This window comes from Takifugu flavidus, chromosome 6 (assembly GCF_003711565.1).
Source record: "Takifugu flavidus isolate HTHZ2018 chromosome 6, ASM371156v2, whole genome shotgun sequence".
NCBI lineage: Eukaryota > Metazoa > Chordata > Actinopteri > Tetraodontiformes > Tetraodontidae > Takifugu > Takifugu flavidus.
In genome coordinates, this window is record NC_079525.1 from 13,122,533 (window position 1) to 13,141,850 (window position 19,318).

General features: G+C 43.9%; 1 protein-coding gene across 5 annotated transcripts in view; it reads right to left on the reverse strand.

Annotated features, from left to right (window-relative positions):
• Window positions 1-19,318, reverse strand: part of LOC130527055 (NACHT, LRR and PYD domains-containing protein 12-like) — an 86,377-nt gene that overhangs the window by 52,712 nt on the left and 14,347 nt on the right. For 2 of the 5 annotated variants that reach the window (XM_057035144.1, XM_057035145.1), the window contains exons 11-12: window positions 2,556-2,729; window positions 1,427-1,600 (exon numbers count right to left, since the gene is read on the reverse strand). The exons of the other annotated variants lie outside the window; for them this stretch is intronic. In XM_057035144.1, coding sequence (XP_056891124.1) covers window positions 1,427-1,600; window positions 2,556-2,729 — 348 coding nt within the window. The remainder of the gene's footprint in view (window positions 1-1,426; window positions 1,601-2,555; window positions 2,730-19,318) is intronic. 5 annotated transcript variants of the gene reach the window in all.

A 19,318-nucleotide genomic window follows, 5' to 3' on the forward strand; every position in this document is an offset into this window, starting at 1 on the left:
TCACTCTTCCCAGGTTCTCCCGACCTCTTTCCCTCCCATCTCATCATGGAGATCCATCTCACCTGTGGCTCATCTTTAAAGGCACAACCTGTCTTAGATGACTTCCTGTCTCCCTCACCATCTCCCTCCTCGTTGGCTGGTGTCTACCAGGCACCCTCACCTAGTTCTGTCTAATTTTGGTTACGATCTCTCGGCTTTTTCATTGTCCTTAAATCAATTTATCATGAATAAGTGGTCACCGTGTGGCCCTCCCTCCTGAAGGAACTGGGCACAACACACACACACTCAAAAGTGTGAGGACCCTCGGATGGAATAATGGACATTTCTGAGAATGGTGTTTACCTCAGAGTTTCCAGTCGGCAGTTTGGAAAGTGGAGAAAACCACAGAGCAGCTTCACTCCTGGATCCTGCAGCTGGTTCCAACTCAGGTCCAGTTCTCTGAGATGGGAGGGATTGGACCTCAGCGCCGAGGCCAGAGAGCCACAGCTGATCTCTGATAAACTGCAGCGCTCTAATCTAAATAAAGAAGGGAAACTTTTATAAGGTTATAAGTGAAACCAGTATTAATCTGAAACGTTAATCAAAGGCATGATCTGTAAATATTTAATTTAGTTACAGGATGAAAAATGATAGTAATATGTAATTACCACAATTCCAACCTCTCAGGTTTGCACTGTTCCAGGAGACTATATATTGTTATGGCCCTCACTCTTCCCAGGTTCTCCCGACCTCTTTCCCTCCCATCTCATCATGGAGATCCATCTCACCTGTGGCTCATCTTTAAAGGCACAACCTGTCTTAGATGACTTCCTGTCTCCCTCACCATCTCCCTCCTCGTTGGCTGGTGTCTACCAGGCACCCTCACCTAGTTTTGTCTAATTTTGGTTACCATCTGTCTGGTTTTTATTGTCCTTCAATCAATTTATCATGAATAAGTGGTCCCCGTGTGGCCCTCCCTCCTGAAGGAACTGGGCACAACACACACACTCAGAAAGTGTGAGGACCCTCGGATGGAATAATGGACATTTCTGAGAATGGTGTTTACCTCAGAGTTTCCAGTCGGCAGTTTGGAAAGTGAGAGAAAACCACAGAGCAGCTTCACTCCTGAATCCTGCAGCTGGTTGAACCTGAGGTCCAGTTCTCTGAGATGGGAGGGATTGGACCTCAGAGCCGAGGCCAGAGAGTCACAGCTGATCTCTGATAACCTGCAGTAGTTTAATCTGAAAAATGCAGGATAAGGTTATACGGTGCAGGTCTGCATGTTATCTGCGTCAGTACTAAACCTACGTTAGTTCTTAGTTGGGTCAGACCTGAATTCACGATATTACAAGGAATTTTTTTAATGTCGTGCATCACAGCAGTGTTGAGAACAGCCTCACTTCACCATCTTAGCAGCTGGTATATAGGTAGAAAAATGAAGACTGACCCGAGCCTCTCCAGTTTACAGTTTGGACTCTCCAGTCCAGAACAGAGCTGCTTCACTCCTGAATCCTGCAACGTGTTGTAGCTCAGGTCCAGAACCCTCAGATGGGAGAGGTTGGACTTCAGAGCTGAGGCCACAGAATCACAGCTGGTCTCTGATAAACTGCAGCCACTTAGTCTAAAATAACAATTATTTTGAGAGAAGACAAATAAAAATCAACATGTACCAGAGCAAAACACAGCTTACAAGCAACAAACCTCTCGTCCTGCACCGGCTTATCTGCCGTATGTTCGTATTTTGGGTTCTGTCAGGTCAGTTGGACAAGATCTACACCGTATGTAAAGTGTGTGTCGGTCAAAATACCTTCCAAGTTTGTGAAACCACAAAAAACTCAAATAAGGTCATTTTCTTTAATGATCATTACAAAAGAAGGAGGGGATGAATAAACAGATTTATATAAAAATTTGTGAGAACTTATGCATGGAAACATTTTTAAAATGGTTGCATTGTGTAGAATCGGTGTAGAATCAACTTGTTGACTTCTGATTTGGACTCCAATCGAAGTGAGGTGCAACAATTGTGGATGCTGAAAGCTTCAGATCTTCATGAAGGTTTCTGTGGTTGGACTGACCTGCTGCCCCTTAAGAGGGAGGCAGGTTGGGCTTCTGGCTGGAATGAAGCCACCTAAGATGAGAACGATTGCAGGCTTTCGGTACCAAGGTTTAACAGGGTGCTCACTTCACACTTGGGCTTTTCTCTTTTTTGGGATGGGTTTTCTCAGTAGAGAAGGGGCATGGCACACTGCAGCAGCTTTCTTTTGGGGTTTTCTAGTTTTCCTTCTGATCTTTAAAAGACAGGAAGAACCATTTTTGATTGGTCTGAATGTTTGGGCGGTTTTGTGGCCAGCCTAAAATAAAACAAGACAAATCTACAACTGATACTTCCTTTCTAGTCATTGATGACCATCCTCACATGGGGCAGATTTCCACAACCAATTTAATACTGCAAATCTGTCCTCTGCGGTCTTTTTTCCGAGAACTGTAACACTACATTTCTAACAAAGATCAAACATGTAAACATTTATTGTCTAACTAGTTACACCTGGGAAAGTACTGGATCATCTCTGACTGACCTGAGAGTCTCCAGCTCACAGAGAGGATCCTGCAGAAAACCACAGAGCAGCTTCACTGCTGGATCCTTCAGCTGGTTCCCACTCAGGTCCAGAACCCTCAGATGGGAGGGATTGGACCTCAGCGCCGAGGCCAGAGAGTCACAGCTGATCTCTGATAAACTGCAGCACCACAGCCTGGAAAACCAATAAATGGGGCAAATAAAAACACATTTCTAAATCTGAAAGTGAAGAGAAAAGCAGAAAATGTAAAGAAATTTAGAAAAGACCAACAGAGGCCTCCTGACCTGAGCGTCTCCAGTCTGCAGTTTGGATGCATCATTGCAGAAGACAGTAACTTTACTGCGAAATCTGTCAGGTTTTGGTTCTTGCTTAAGCTCAGCTCCCGTAGATGAGAAGGGTTTGACGTCATTGCTGAGGCCACAACTTCCCAATGACTCTTTGAAAGAACACTATCAGACAGTCTGTTGTGTATGAAACAAAAATAGTGAGTCAAACTTTGGGATTTCTAATCAACTTATCTGAGAATCTACCTAAACACAAATGTAGCTCATTTCCTGGAAAAGCTAAATTCAACACCGTAGAGCAACAGTTTGAACGACCATCAGATCTGAAATGCAACTGAATTATTCCTAACATTTGTCTTATTTTAGAACAGCTCTTAATTACTCAATATTTAAAATGATTATAGCAAATGGTTTAAAGAAACATGCATCTTTTTATCTGTCTATCGGCTCTTTGGATATTTTGCATCTCATCCAATTTGTACGATCGTGCGTCAAGTCTTAATTCAGCGATCCGATCGATGACATCAGAGTCTCTGGTTGCATCGATTGCCGTCAGCTTCTGTTACATCTGCCTGTTTTCCTTCAAATCATTTTCACTGCACCTTTTGTTGCTAGTGATGAAGTTGCCACCTAACGGGTGTGGAAAGGGTCAAACAACTTTGTGGGTCACATAAAGGCTCCAAACGGAACCGCCACAAAGACCTAAAACACCCATTTAAACCAACGAGGCCGGCTGTTTTTACGTTGAACAAATGGAGCAAAATAGTCACGTGTCATTAGTTAAAATGTGTTTTTCTGTTGTTTGAATACGATGTATACAAACAAACAAAAGTTATTTAATGACATGACAGTAATTTCATGATAGTCAGTTAACTTGTGGCTCCTATTATTCCTGTCTTATGTTGGTTTGTCTGGATTGAACTTTGAACTTATATCCAGCCAGTGTTGAACATTTCTGGATGAATTGTTGTTTTTTTAATTTATGGACGCTGCAATGGAAATAAAGAATTGAAGGAATGACCACTGGAGGGGGTATTGCTACCTGACATGATCGACTCGGTTGATTTAAACGCCCCAAAAATCTTTACTTACACGGCCTTCCTGCAGTTCCTCACAGCTGGAATCAGGCGACGTCGTCCCTCCACTGAGGTGTTGTACTGCTGCAGGTTCAGCTCATCCAGAACCTCCTCTGACATCTGCAGCAGGTAGGCCAGAGCTGAACAGTGGAACTCTGACAGTCTCCTCTCTGATTTCTTCTCTGAGTTCAGGAACTCTTGGATCTCCTGATGGACTGACTGATCCTTCATCTCCATCAGACAGTGGAAGATGTTGATGCTTCTGTCTGGGGAGATTTCATCACTGTTCACCTCCTTCAGGTTGTTGAGGACCTTCTGGATGGTTTCTGGGTGGTTCTCCGTCTGATCCAACAGTCCACCCAAGATCCTCTGATTGGACTCAAGAGAGAGACCATGAAGGAAGCGAACAAACAAGTCCAGGTGGCCATTTTTACTTTCAAGAGATTCCATTAGTGCTCTCCTGAGGAAGTCATCAAGAGATGTGGCTGGATCGTAATTTAACAACCCAACAAACCAGGAAAAAGATTTTGGTTTCAAATATTTTAGGAAAGACTCCATAATCCTTTTATTCTTGATGGTGTAAAGGTGGAACATGTAGACGGCAGCCAGAAACTCCTGAATGCTCAGATGAACAAAGCAGTAGACTGATTTCTGGAAGATCACACTCTCTCTTTTGAAGATCTCTGTACAAACTCCTGAGTACACCGACACCTCGGAGACGTCCAGTCCACATTGCTCCAGGTCTTCAGAGTAGAACATGATGTTTCCTTTCTCCAGATGTTCAAACGCCAGCCGACCCAACTTCCGAAGGAGTTCTTTGTCAGCCTTAGTCAGTTCCTCTGGTCTCTGCTTTCCTCCATACTTCTGCTTCTTCCTCTTTATCTGAACCCTCAGGAAGTGTGAGTAGAGGTCAGTCAGGGTTTTGGGCAGCTCTCCTCTCTGGTCTCTGGTCATCATGTCCTCCAGAACTATAGCAGTGATCCAGCAGAAAACTGGGATCAGACACATGATGTGGAGGCTCCTGGAGGCCTTGATGTGTGAGATGATTCTCTTGGACAGATCTTCATCACTGAACCTCCTCCTGAAGTACTCCTCCTTCTGGGAGTCAGTGAAGCCTCGTACTTCTGTGATCCTGTCAACACACGAGGGAGGAATCTGATAGGCTGCTGCAGGTCTGGAGGTGATCCAGATGAGAGCTGAGGGAAGCAGGTTCCCCTGGATGAGGTTCACCAGGAGCACGCCAACTGACGATACTTGTGTGACATCAGAGATGACCCGATGCTTTTTGAAATCCAGTGAAAATCTGCTTTCATCCAGGCCATCAAAGATGAACAGAAGTTTCCAGACAGTCAGATCTTCTGCTCTGATCTTCTGTAATGTTGGATGGAAAACATGAAGCAGTGAGAGAAGACTGTGCAGCTCATCTCTGATCAAGTTCAGCTCCCTCCATGAGAGCGGAAGCACCAGACTGATGTCTTGGTTCTCCAAACCTTCTGCCCAGTCCAGACTGAACTTCTGCACTGAGAAGGTTTTTCCAACGCCGGCGACACCGTTGGTCAGAACCACTCTGATGTGTCTCTGTTGCTCAGATAAGACTTTGAAGATGTCCTGGCACTTGATTGGAGTGTCCTGGATGTTCTTCTTGGAGGTTCTCTCAAGCTGTCTCACCTCATGTTGTGTGTCCACCTCCTCACTTTGTCCCTCAGTGATGTAGAGCTCAGTGTAGATCTTGTTCAGCAGGGTTCCACTTCCTGCTTCATTAGTTCCTTCAGTCACATGTTCACATCTTCTCTTCAGACTCATCTTATGACCTTCTATCACCTCCTGCAGATCACCTCCTGAAAATAAGTAAACCAATGATTTCCATCTATCATAAATCATCAACACAACTACAAATTAATGACATCACAAGTTCAATTTTATATTGAACAGTTTTACTTTGTTTGGGCTTCATTTCAGCATCTCCAGATCTGCTTCCAGATTGTGAACAAGAGGACTCTCCTGGTGGAGCTGACTGGTCCCAGTTTGATAGGATGTGCTCCCCCCTCTCACTATGAAACACATCTCTATTAGTCCTTTGATTTATAGGATGAAAGAACCTGATCAAGACTCAATATTGTTCCAGCATTTATGTCTGAATTCATCGATTCTTGTTTCTAATCAACAATATTCACATTAAGTATGTAACTATATGACTGTCTGAGGTTTAAGTGTTAAACATCTCCAATAATAAACTCACAACCTGCTGCTGTTAATGTGACTAACAGCTGCCACACAAACACATCATCACACTTTAGTTTTCTTACATTTCCTCTGAACTTCTGAAGATTATCATTACATCTTTGGACTGGTCACTCTTCAGGGACACACAGCTGGGCACTGTGGACTCTGCTCTGTCCTCGTCCATCCTGAGGAAACATCAGAAATAGTGATGAGACTGATGAAGGTAAATAATCTGTAGAGGTTGTAGTTAAATAATCCCAATTCACTGCATTTTTATCAAACAGGAACATTTCTAATCCATTCTGGATAACAACTGAATCACTAAATCAATGATGTATATGTATAATTTTCATGTTTTCAGAGCTTACGCTGCTTTTTTTAACTGTTCCCTGCAGTGAGAAAAGAACTGGCACCTTTTCCAGCCCCTCATCCTGCAGCACTGAATGTGCTCTAAAGTTCTTTCCAGAGCAAACGTCTCTGCACTTGCAGCAACATGTTGTAGTCATGGATCCGTGAGGAGAACCGGATACAGGAAACGCCCCCACTTTGATCCCAAAACCCAACTGGTGGCCAACGGTGGTCCGGCAACGACGGGGACGCTGGTCCATCGGGCCCGACAACACTGGTTTTCCACAGGCCAACATGGTGAAAGGACTGTCTTCAGCTCAGCCAATAAATTATTTGGTGCTACATAAACATACTAGTCAGGACTTTTTAACTCCCCTCATTTGTTCCCCTCTTCAATTATTTCTATAATCCAAGTTCTCAAAGATCACTGCTCTATTTAAAATAGATGAAAGAAATGACACCCACTCCTGCATTTCTTTCACAGTGGTTCCACAACATAGAACAATAAACCACTGTGAGAAAACGTGCAACATGAACCAAAAATCCTGTTGGTGTCCTGTGATCCTGTGTGGATTTATTTATTTAGTTATTTTGAAAGTTTATTGTCTTAAATTGGTCCAGCTGAGAGATGTTAATTTGCACACGATTAGATGTTGTTTGACAGGTAATAACAAAATATCCAGCTATAACCTGGACTGTTGAACAACTCTAATAACTCTCAGAGCTTTTCACCTGTCACAAAAATGTCGCTCTTCCAGCTTCGTCTGAACAGAATACTTTCACTTTTAAAACCCAATCAACAGCTTTATGGCGTATATATTACTACCATTAAAGCATTCTGGGAGGGTTTAAAGTTCTTTTAGGATCAGTAGCAAAGAGCAGAAACATAAACTAAACTTCACTTAGAAAGACTATTCAACTATAACTAAAGCCAGACTATAAGAAAGTTAAATAAGACCGATTCATTTATAATGTATAATGATGTTTTGTGCGAAAACTAAATATAACGTCTAGTTGATTCAAATCTTGATTTTATCTCCAAACACAAATGTCAATTCTTTTCAATAATGCTCTTCGTTTACACTCACCTTGTCGGTCTTCAGTCTCCCTGCTTAGTCTGAAAGGAATACTTTTAAAAACTCGTTCGTTGGGTTCCCAGTTTCTGGGACCGTTGTTGCTGGTGTCTACCTGCAGGGGGCGTGGAGGAGCCGCTCATCAGCCACAGCTGGCCCCGCAGACACACGCACCTGCGGTCTCTCTTCAATCTCCCGTTAGATTTAAGGACAGAACTCCCGTCTGCCAGCGGCGGAGTGTTTTCGTCCTCATCGTCAAACCCTGACTTCTGTGGCTTGACTATTAGTTTTCCTCGCGGACTTGTTTTGGACTCTCTCGAGGTCTCTCCGCCTCTCTGTGAACGCGGACCGAACTGTTCTTGTTCACTTTAAAATAAAGACGCTTTTCGGACACCATTCTCCACCATTATTCAACCAAGCTAAATAAATAAGATTTATGATGCCTCACAGATTTTGAAAGACTTGTAAAAGCAGCATATTTCTGCAGCCCTGGAGTCCAGGAGGAGCAGCAGAGGTCAGAATGTGTCGGAGCGCGTTTAACTATTGTCTGCAGTTCCACGCGTGTCCACCGGGTGGCGGTAAAGCACCACATGATATTTCTCCTTTTTGGAACTTCTTCAGCTGCGTTGAGCTTTAAATCTTCACCTGTCGCTCCCTTTAAGCTCTAAACTTTGCGGTTCTGTGTGTAGTTTGTTGGTTTAAATATTTTTGATGCATTCTGATGACGATGAGTGAAACTGTCAATGACCAATAGAAAGTTCGTCCATTTTTCTACTGTGTCACACATTTTCATTATTATTGTCATTTTTGGGTCTAAACTGGGCCAGTTCTGTGAGCTGTTTTGCTTTTTCTGTGGACCAGATGTTCCAGGCAGGTTCCATCATGGGACAGACGGAGAGAGTCACAGCTGATCTCTGATAAACTGCAGCACCACAGCCTGGAAAACCAATAAATGGGGCAAATAAAAACACATTTCTAAATCTGAAAGTGAAGAGAAAAGCAGAAAATGTAAAGAAATTTAGAAAAGACCAACAGAGGCCTCCTGACCTGAGCGTCTCCAGTCTGCAGTTTGGATGCATCATTGCAGAAGACAGTAACTTTACTGCGAAATCTGTCAGGTTTTGGTTCTTGCTTAAGCTCAGCTCCCGTAGATGAGAAGGGTTTGACGTCATTGCTGAGGCCACAACTTCCCAATGACTCTTTGAAAGAACACTATCAGACAGTCTGTTGTGTATGAAACAAAAATAGTGAGTCAAACTTTGGGATTTCTAATCAACTTATCTGAGAATCTACCTAAACACAAATGTAGCTCATTTCCTGGAAAAGCTAAATTCAACACCGTAGAGCAACAGTTTGAACGACCATCAGATCTGAAATGCAACTGAATTATTCCTAACATTTGTCTTATTTTAGAACAGCTCATAATTACTCAATATTTAAAATGATTATAGCAAATGGTTTAAAGAAACATGCATCTTTTTATCTGTCTATCGGCTCTTTGGATATTTTGCATCTCATCCAATTTGTACGATCGTGCGTCAAGTCTTAATTCAGCGATCCGATCGATGACATCAGAGTCTCTGGTTGCATCGATTGCCGTCAGCTTCTGTTACATCTGCCTGTTTTCCTTCAAATAATTTTCACTGCACCTTTTGTTGCTAGTGATGAAGTTGCCACCTAACGGGTGTGGAAAGGGTCAAACAACTTTGTGGGTCACATAAAGGCTCCAAACGGAACCGCCACAAAGACCTAAAACACCCATTTAAACCAACGAGGCCGGCTGTTTTTACGTTGAACAAATGGAGCAAAATAGTCACGTGTCATTAGTTAAAATGTGTTTTTCTGTTGTTTGAATACGATGTATACAAACAAACAAAAGTTATTTAATGACATGACAGTAATTTCATGATAGTCAGTTAACTTGTGGCTCCTATTATTCCTGTCTTATGTTGGTTTGTCTGGATTGAACTTTGAACTTATATCCAGCCAGTGTTGAACATTTCTGATGAATTGTTGTTTTTTTAATTTATGGACGCTGCAATGGAAATAAAGAATTGAAGGAATGACCACTGGAGGGGGTATTGCTACCTGACATGATCGACTCGGTTGATTTAAACGCCCCAAAAATCTTTACTTACACGGCCTTCTGCAGTTCCTCACAGCTGGAATCAGGCGACGTCGTCCCTCCACTGAGGTGTTGTACTGCTGCAGGTTCAGCTCATCCAGAACCTCCTCTGACATCTGCAGCAGGTAGGCCAGAGCTGAACAGTGGAACTCTGACAGTCTCCTCTCTGATTTCTTCTCTGAGTTCAGGAACTCTTGGATCTCCTGATGGACTGACTGATCCTTCATCTCCATCAGACAGTGGAAGATGTTGATGCTTCTGTCTGGGGAGATTTCATCACTGTTCACCTCCTTCAGGTTGTTGAGGACCTTCTGGATGGTTTCTGGGTGGTTCTCCGTCTGATCCAACAGTCCACCCAAGATCCTCTGATTGGACTCAAGAGAGAGACCATGAAGGAAGCGAACAAACAAGTCCAGGTGGCCATTTTTACTTTCAAGAGATTCCATTAGTGCTCTCCTGAGGAAGTCATCAAGAGATGTGGCTGGATCGTAATTTAACAACCCAACAAACCAGGAAAAAGATTTTGGTTTCAAATATTTTAGGAAAGACTCCATAATCCTTTTATTCTTGATGGTGTAAAGGTGGAACATGTAGACGGCAGCCAGAAACTCCTGAATGCTCAGATGAACAAAGCAGTAGACTGATTTCTGGAAGATCACACTCTCTCTTTTGAAGATCTCTGTACAAACTCCTGAGTACACCGACACCTCGGAGACGTCCAGTCCACATTGCTCCAGGTCTTCAGAGTAGAACATGATGTTTCCTTTCTCCAGATGTTCAAACGCCAGCCGACCCAACTTCCGAAGGAGTTCTTTGTCAGCCTTAGTCAGTTCCTCTGGTCTCTGCTTTCCTCCATACTTCTGCTTCTTCCTCTTTATCTGAACCCTCAGGAAGTGTGAGTAGAGGTCAGTCAGGGTTTTGGGCAGCTCTCCTCTCTGGTCTCTGGTCATCATGTCCTCCAGAACTATAGCAGTGATCCAGCAGAAAACTGGGATCAGACACATGATGTGGAGGCTCTGGAAGCCTTGATGTGTGAGATGATTCTCTTGGACAGATCTTCATCACTGAACCTCCTCCTGAAGTACTCCTCCTTCTGGGAGTCAGTGAAGCCTCGTACTTCTGTGATCCTGTCAACACACGAGGGAGGAATCTGATAGGCTGCTGCAGGTCTGGAGGTGATCCAGATGAGAGCTGAGGGAAGCAGGTTCCCCTGGATGAGGTTCACCAGGAGCACGCCAACTGACGATACTTGTGTGACATCAGAGATGACCCGATGCTTTTTGAAATCCAGTGAAAATCTGCTTTCATCCAGGCCATCAAAGATGAACAGAAGTTTCCAGACAGTCAGATCTTCTGCTCTGATCTTCTGTAATGTTGGATGGAAAACATGAAGCAGTGAGAGAAGACTGTGCAGCTCATCTCTGATCAAGTTCAGCTCCCTCCATGAGAGCGGAAGCACCAGACTGATGTCTTGGTTCTCCAAACCTTCTGCCCAGTCCAGACTGAACTTCTGCACTGAGAAGGTTTTTCCAACGCCGGCGACACCGTTGGTCAGAACCACTCTGATGTGTCTCTGTTGCTCAGATAAGACTTTGAAGATGTCCTGGCACTTGATTGGAGTGTCCTGGATGTTCTTCTTGGAGGTTCTCTCAAGCTGTCTCACCTCATGTTGTGTGTCCACCTCCTCACTTTGTCCCTCAGTGATGTAGAGCTCAGTGTAGATCTTGTTCAGCAGGGTTCCACTTCCTGCTTCATTAGTTCCTTCAGTCACATGTTCACATCTTCTCTTCAGACTCATCTTATGACCTTCTATCACCTCCTGCAGATCACCTCCTGAACATAAGTAAACCAATGATTTCCATCTATCATAAATCATCAACACAATACAAAATAATGACATCACAAGTTCAATTTTATATTGAACAGTTTTACTTTGTTTGGGCTTCATTTCAGCATCTCCAGATCTGCTTCCAGATTGTGAACAAGAGGACTCTCCTGGTGGAGCTGACTGGTCCCAGTTTGATAGGATGTGCTCCCCCCTCTCACTATGAAACACATCTCTATTAGTCCTTTGATTTATAGGATGAAAGAACCTGATCAAGACTCAATATTGTTCCAGCATTTATGTCTGAATTCATCGATTCTTGTTTCTAATCAACAATATTCACATTAAGTATGTAACTATATGACTGTCTGAGGTTTAAGTGTTAAACATCTCCAATAATAAACTCACAACCTGCTGCTGTTAATGTGACTAACAGCTGCCACACAAACACATCATCACACTTTAGTTTTCTTACATTTCCTCTGAACTTCTGAAGATTATCATTACATCTTTGGACTGGTCACTCTTCAGGAGACACACAGCTGGGCACTGTGGACTCTGCTCTGTCCTCGTCCATCCTGAGGAAACATCAGAAATAGTGATGAGACTGATGAAGGTAAATAATCTGTAGAGGTTGTAGTTAAATAATCCCAATTCACTGCATTTTTATCAAACAGGAACATTTCTAATCCATTCTGGATAACAACTGAATCACTAAATCAATGATGTATATGTATAATTTTCATGTTTTCAGAGCTTACGCTGCTTTTTTTAACTGTTCCCTGCAGTGAGAAAAGAACTGGCACTTTTCCAGCCCCTCATCCTGTAGCACTGAATGTGCTCTAAAGTTCTTTCCAGAGCAAACGTCTCTGCACTTGCAGCAACATGTTGTAGTCATGGATCCGTGAGGAGAACCGGATACAGGAAACGCCCCCACTTTGATCCCAAAACCCAACTGGTGGCCAACGGTGGTCCGGCAACGACGGGGACGCTGGTCCATCGGGCCCGACAACACTGGTTTTCCACAGGCCAACATGGTGAAAGGACTGTCTTCAGCTCAGCCAATAAATTATTTGGTGCTACATAAACATACTAGTCAGGACTTTTTAACTCCCCTCATTTGTTCCCCTCTTCAATTATTTCTATAATCCAAGTTCTCAAGATCACTGCTCTATTTAAAATAGATGAAAGAAATGACACCCACTCCTGCATTTCTTTCACAGTGGTTCCACAACATAGAACAATAAACCACTGGAGAAAACGTGCAACATGAACCAAAAATCCTGTTGGTGTCCTGTGATCCTGTGTGGATTTATTTATTTAGTTATTTTGAAAGTTTATTGTCTTAAATTGGTCCAGCTGAGAGATGTTAATTTGCACACGATTAGATGTTGTTTGACAGGTAATAACAAAATATCCAGCTATAACCTGGACTGTTGAACAACTCTAATAACTCTCAGAGCTTTTCACCTGTCACAAAAATGTCGCTCTTCCAGCTTCGTCTGAACAGAATACTTTCACTTTTAAAACCCAATCAACAGCTTTATGGCGTATATATTACTACCATTAAAGCATTCTGGGAGGGTTTAAAGTTCTTTTAGGATCAGTAGCAAAGAGCAGAAACATAAACTAAACTTCACTTAGAAAGACTATTCAACTATAACTAAAGCCAGACTATAAGAAAGTTAAATAAGACCGATTCATTTATAATGTATAATGATGTTTTGTGCGAAAACTAAATATAACGTCTAGTTGATTCAAATCTTGATTTTATCTCCAAACACAAATGTCAATTCTTTTCAATAATGCTCTTCGTTTACTCACCTTGTCGGTCTTCAGTCTCCCTGCTTAGTCTGAAAGGAATACTTTTAAAAACTCGTTCGTTGGGTTCCCAGTTTCTGGGACCGTTGTTGCGGGTGTCTACCTGCAGGGGGCGTGGAGGAGCCGCTCATCAGCCACAGCTGGCCCCGCAGACACACGCACCTGCGGTCTCTCTTCAATCTCCCGTTAGATTTAAGGACAGAACTCCCGTCTGCCAGCGGCGGAGTGTTTTCGTCCTCATCGTCAAACCCTGACTTCTGTGGCTTGACTATTAGTTTTCCTCGCGGACTTGTTTTGGACTCTCTCGAGGTCTCTCCGCCTCTCTCTGAACGCGGACCGAACTGTTCTTGTTCACTTTAAAATAAAGACGCTTTTCGGACACCATTCTCCACCATTATTCAACCAAGCTAAATAAATAAGATTTATGATGCCTCACAGATTTTGAAAGACTTGTAAAAGCAGCATATTTCTGCAGCCCTGGAGTCCAGGAGGAGCAGCAGAGGTCAGAATGTGTCGGAGCGCGTTTAACTATTGTCTGCAGTTCCACGCGTGTCCACCGGTGGCGGTAAAGCACCACATGATATTTCTCCTTTTTGGAACTTCTTCAGCTGCGTTGAGCTTTAAATCTTCACCTGTCGCTCCCTTTAAGCTCTAAACTTTGCGGTTCTGTGTGTAGTTTGTTGGTTTAAATATTTTTGATGCATTCTGATGACGATGAGTGAAACTGTCAATGACCAATAGAAAGTTCGTCCATTTTTCTACTGTGTCACACATTTTCATTATTTATTGTCATTTTTGGGTCTAAACTGGGCCAGTTCTGTGAGCTGTTTTGCTTTTTCTGTGGCCAGATGTTCCAGGCAGGTTCCATCATGGACAGACGGAGACAGGTCACGTGACAACAGTCAGCCTTTAGTTCTTTATTACAGGAGGATCTGGTTTATAAACAGACACGTATCTGCAAAATACTAAAAAGTATATGAACCCAAAGTACTAAAAAGTCTACATACATGCACACACGTGTATTAAGTGTTTATACACACGTTTGCACGTACGTGCACACTGTATATTCATCTAATAACTGTTAGTTTCTAAAACACCAAAGTAGAGTCACTGAGGCACGGCTTCACCTCCTTTACGCCGAGGTTTCACTGAGCAGGTGTGATGAACTTTGCAGAAGGAAAAGCATGGAACATGTTAATAATCGGACACAAAAACACTCAGGTTTATTGTCTGGACCTCGCCATCCCTTTGGGGAGGATCATCTCATTCTTCAGCTTTGAACTGTCAGAGTTAAAAGGTTTCATCCTTCCACAAGACAAGAAAACTTCCGCCCAACCTTCTGACCTCTAGTGTCGTATTTTCATCTCTTCAAAAATTATCATGTTGAACATTTTGTCTTCCAAATGAAAAAGAAAAAAAATTCACTGCAGACTTTTAAAGCAGCGACAGGAAAACCAGCAGGATCACTAGGAAGAGAGACGGAACCAGGCGCCTGGAGATGAGCTCATCTGAACATCTACCCTTTAACAGCCATCGCTAGTAAATGGTCCTTCAGCCTCATCGCTTCGAGGGTGGAAACGTGTTTAGGCCGTCAATAACAGCTTTGTGAAACTATCTGTAGCTGAGGAGGCCTCATCCCAAAGCAGCAGGTCCAGATGGAGTTTCGCTCGACTCCTGAGAGTCGGTGCAATGGGCTTCTGCAGCACATCATGCTGAATCAGAGGGTCTGTGGAAACCATCTTATAGTCTCCCAGTCTGCTAAATGCCACATGTGATGAAGACCATGGAGGGGCTGCTGCTGAACCACCGGAGACCACAGATTTAGAGTCCATTCCAAGAAAGGAAGAAGGTGGCAGACTCTTACGAGCTGGTGATAAACAGGGTGGAAACTGCAGAAATCCTCTGAGGATATGAGATATGCTGCACTGCCAACACGGAGGCTCCGTGGAAGAAAATGGTCACTTAAGTCAACGACCTGGCAGGTGGCAAAACCAGCAAAGGTGCAAGTGGCAGATCTTGAGGAAGCTACTCATCACCTGAGGACTTGCATCTAAAGACTACTTTTTCCTCACCATCTGAGGCACAGATAAATACACAATGAATTAATTATTTACTTCTTGATAAAGAAAATGTGCATAGCTCGGGAAAGGGGTGTAAAGTCCAAACTTCAGGGCTGCAGCTAAATAGAGGGAAAGTCCGCCCACTAGTGGTGACAAAGGTCACTGCACCCTTAAATACTAACGATACTAATGCAAACCGGTCAAATAAAAAACAACCACATGTCTATGTTCAAGCTCATTGGGCCTCCGCAATAACTGCCGTACTAACCTACGGGTCAGAAGGCTCCGCGGGCAGGTCAGGGTGTAAGTTAAACGCAACCGAACCACTGTTTACGAAATGTCTGAGAAACGCAGAATTAAAAACACACCAGCAGAAAAGAAAACCAAGAGGCACGACAGGGCAAACAGCGGCCTATGAGAAGCCTTAAAAGAAACGAAGCCAACATGAGCAGTAACAGGAAAACGGCACTAAAACCGCAGCAGTTTACCTGGTTAATTGGCTGCAGCCCGCACGCCTCAACTCCCTCCCCCGATAGCAGTTGCGGGAGCCAACCGGCAGGGGGCGCAGCGACACACCGCCGTAATCCAGCAGGCCAACCTGGGACACCAGGGCTGTGTGTGTGTGTAAGCAAACTGTGTAATCATGTATAAATGTAATAGTTTTTATTTCTGTTCCTGGTTGGTAGGGATAAACTGCAGTAGCGGTTCCTGCTTTGGGTTTTCCACGCTCCGTTGCCATAGTTACGGGTAAACGGACGCGAGTCGCGTTCGATTTCTGGGGCGTTTTGAACGAAACTGAGTTACCGAATCATCTTCATCCAGGTATGAAGTGATAAAGCTCCAACTCAGCGCTGCCCTGTTCAAAATGAGGCTGTAATCTGCGCGTCTCGGGCTTCATAGACCTCAAAGAGGGACGTAAATATGTAACATTTCTACAATTTTGTGGCCAAAATGAGTTTGCATTGACTTGATTGTGCTTTTATCAGGTGGTTTAGGACCGAACATGGACCACTCCTGTAGCTCCTCTTCAGTACTGGACAGCGGTGGGCTGGAGGTTCTTGGTTCTACCAAACAATCCAGGTGAGGTTTTTCAGGGATGAAAGATCAAAGAAGCTTTGATGGAAAGCAACAGACATTACAAGCGCGTTAGATTCTATTACAACTGATGTTGCTGGTACGCATTGCCTTCAGCCGCAGCAGCAACTATAGAACTAGAACCCACTGAACTCTTCTCATTGATGTGTCCTGACCGACACCCCATCCAGAACCCGGCTAATCTAAAGAATCAGCACCTTCTGCTCCCTCCTCAAACACAATGAAACACAATCAGTGAGGGCAAAACTAGAAAATTCCCATGCAACAACTCCTCAAAAGTACAGACGTCAGCACCGGTTCCTTTGACTTCCACAGGGATCCACCAGCGCAGTGTCATGGTGCTCAGACCGACCCTCCAGTTCCAGCCCTGAGGTTCTGCGGTCAACTGGCTCAATGGACAGGAAACTCAACCAACTACCAGGTCCGGGCCGCGCACGCCACCCCGAGTGACGGGACGCTGTCGTGAGCTTTAGACCGTCTCTTTAAACTAGTTCCACCTGATGAATGTCCGCTGTGCAAAGTTGGTCCGTTCCAAATGGACTCAAACCCATCAGGACTAAGAAACGTCCAAAGTTTAGCAACAGCACTGAAGCGTGCGGCAGGTTGTAAATATAGTCCGGTTCTGTCTGTTAAATGTTAAATACATCTTATTGCTAAACAGGAGCGATCCACATAATAAGTTAAATATGATCGAAGGGCTTTTGTCTGTGTGGAAGGGGGACGTGGGGATCAACTCCACCATCTTCTTTGAAGCCTCGCCGGGAGAAGTGGCCTCATCCCGCCTGGAGCTGCGCAACGAGGGCAACACGTCCATCTTCTACAGCTGGCAGCAGCTGGACGTCTCCTCCAGCCTGTCGCACCTGCTCTCACACAGAAGGCGCAGCTGCTTCTACTTCAACCAGTCCTCAGGTACGTGCGGCCCCCGACCAGGCGTCCGAGTCCCCCCGTCCCCCCGTCATGCCGTGTCCTCCGTCACAGGTGTGATCCTTCCGGGCGTCACCCAACAAATAGACCTGATGTTTAAATCCGGGGTGCCGGGCCTCCACACGGAGTCGTGGCAGCTCCAAACCAACCCGGTGCTGTTGCAGGGGGCCTCGGTGCAGGTGACGCTCATGGGCTTCGCTGTGTCCGAGGACAGGACGGCAGAGCTCCGGCGCACCTGGAGGTGTCGTATGATCAAAGCCTTTGAGCCTTTCAGGGTTTTCCCATCCCGCCGGTCCATTTTCACCCCGTTCTTGTCGCACAAACAGACAAGGCTGGAAAAGACAGTGACGGAAAAGTTCTGCCGGTCGATGGTGTATAAGATCCTGGAGGGGGTCCAGACCCGAGAGAGATCCAGCTCCCTCGTAGAGTTTTTAATGGGAAGCCCCGAGGTGAGGTGGTCAACAAGTTCTCTTGGCTCAGCAGAATTTCTTCTATTCCCACTCTTCACCTTCATCCCTCAGGAGGAGGAGCGAGAAAGACAAGAAAGTGGGGAAATGGACCCGGCCGACCAAAGCCTGGGCCGCGACTTCGCCGGTGACCAGACATTTACGGATTTCACCCCATTGAGGAGGAAGCCTATTCCGCAGCGTTTGGATCCTTCTCTGGTTCCACATCTCCAATGTGAAATGTATTTTTTCCTGTTGCGAAGGTGCTGGAAACAGAGAGTAACACTTGATTAGATCAATAAATTATTCAATGTCACTCATTCAATCGATAAAGCAGAACCGTGTCAAATTCATTGTGCACCGACTGATATATTAATGTATTTTAATTTATTTTGAACATTGTCAGACCAGTAAGGCAGTTGTGCACCAGCATTAGCTTCGTCCTGAGCTTGTGTTTTAGGAAATCCCGGTCGGACTGAGGCCTGAATGGACTGGATCCACCGTATTGGCCCGAATATAAGACGACCTGATTATAAGACGACCCCCTCTTTTTCAGTCTTATTCAATGCAAAAAACACCGTCTTTATTCAGGCCAATATGGTATTAATAATGACATTTAGTTAAAGGTAAATTGAGCAAATTGGCTATTTCAGAAGTGTGTATCAAACTGGTAGCCCTTCACATTATTCAGTACCCAGGAAGTAGCTCTCGGTTTCAAAAAGGTTGGTGACCCCTGCACTATATGCGGTCATTTTAAAATTATTCAACGAACATTCAATCAGTCTGGCCCTCGGCTTGGAGCTACATTTTTATTTGGCCCTCTGTCCATTTGACTTTGACACCCCTGATTTAAATGAATCAATATGTTTCCATCAGTGGTTAAAAATCCAATGAATGTGATCATCAAAATGCACAAATTCTGCCTTAAATCAGTATCAGCTGTCTTTGTTCATTTAAATATATCGAGCAGTGATCCAGGATTAAACGTTGCTGTTGTCCAAGATTACTGACTGATCCATGATGTGTAACAGATTTCTATTATATCGATTAACGTGAATGTTTGCATTGAAATTTGACAAAAATCTGCAGAATGTAAACTGTATAAAAGTTCACTTTGACAGAAACAGTTGCAGTCTCATTATGGGCTGTAACTGTAGGAGCTCCAGCTTATGTCATTAGAATCTACATGATTCAGTTTATTCATGCTTTTAGTGCTCTTTTGACTGAATTTTACCAGATAAAAATGTACCTTTTCTGCCCCCAATACAAGAGTTCCTCTGTGTTCTAAGAGTTTAAAGAAATGCATTTAAAAAACTTAAAACGAGGTCAGATTTCCTACAAAAGCCTGGTTTGACCAGCAAGTCTGGCTCATTTACAGTTATTGATGATTTTTCTCTGATATCTGTCATTTAAGTCCTAAAAAGCTATTTAAGGGTCGTTTTCCTTCCACTTCTCAATCACCG